Below are 861 nucleotides of genomic sequence, written 5' to 3' on the forward strand. Positions count from 1 at the left end.
TTAGTTCTTCTTCTCCTGTTTCTGTTTCAATTTCAATTCCTTCTTCTTTTTTATGATTCCCTTTAAGCAGTATTTTTGGTTTTTAAAAAATTTGGGGTCCAACTGAGAAGGGGGAAAAAAAAAAAAAAAATTATTTGTGCACAAATGGGAGAAGCACTCGTGGAACAAGTGTTGCACATGGAGCAGCGGATCCTCTGCTGTGGCAGCTAAGCCGTGCTCGACAAAAGGCACGTAATCACGACGGATGATATAATATCAACACAAAACTTCCTTATGCTGGTGTGCAAACACACAAAGCACATATGTACGTTGCAATCAAATACGTATTTGTGCGTACCCCCTTGCGAGACATAAACTTGTGCTTCTTGGGTTTCTTAATTCCATTTTTGTGTGCTTTCCTATTCTGTGGCGGGGAAGGAAAAAAAAGGGGGGGGGAGTCACATGAGGTGATGCACAGTTTGGTCAAGTAGCGATATGTACACAAAATTATCACATGAAAGTACGTCAAACTCCACACGGGAGAAAGCAAAACTACACAACATGCTACATAGCGAAGGAACAAAACAGCGTACTGCAAGGACAACTGCTGAATAGTCCACACGAATGGGGAGCAATAACAGGAGAGACGAATGAACATAACAGGGGCGCAAATTCATACAAGAGCTACGCCGCGCAGATGCCCTTTTTTTAAGCGGCTATATATTTTTTATGTTAGCCCCAAACTTACTTGGTTATGATTCGTGTGGTTCTTTGACTTCGCCATGATGCCGTTTTTTTTTTTTTTTTTTTTTTTTCTCTTCTTTGAGTTAAGGTAGATTTGCTGATGTGGTAGTATTTATGTACACTTAAGGGTAATTTTGT

General features: G+C 40.1%; 1 protein-coding gene across 1 annotated transcript; it reads right to left on the minus strand.

The window, feature by feature from the left end:
- AK88_01913 (uncharacterized protein) lies at nt 1-763 on the minus strand (the record flags this gene model as incomplete). The annotated part of the gene is made up of 3 exons (XM_012479548.1): nt 1-102; nt 338-403; nt 728-763. 3 exons carry the CDS (start codon nt 761-763, stop codon nt 1-3), a joined length of 204 nt encoding a protein of 67 aa, XP_012334971.1.
- Nucleotides 764-861: the final 98 nt, after the last annotated feature.

Source organism: Plasmodium fragile, assembly GCF_000956335.1.
Source record: "Plasmodium fragile strain nilgiri unplaced genomic scaffold supercont1.17, whole genome shotgun sequence".
In the NCBI taxonomy this organism is placed as follows: Eukaryota; Apicomplexa; class Aconoidasida; order Haemosporida; family Plasmodiidae; genus Plasmodium; species Plasmodium fragile.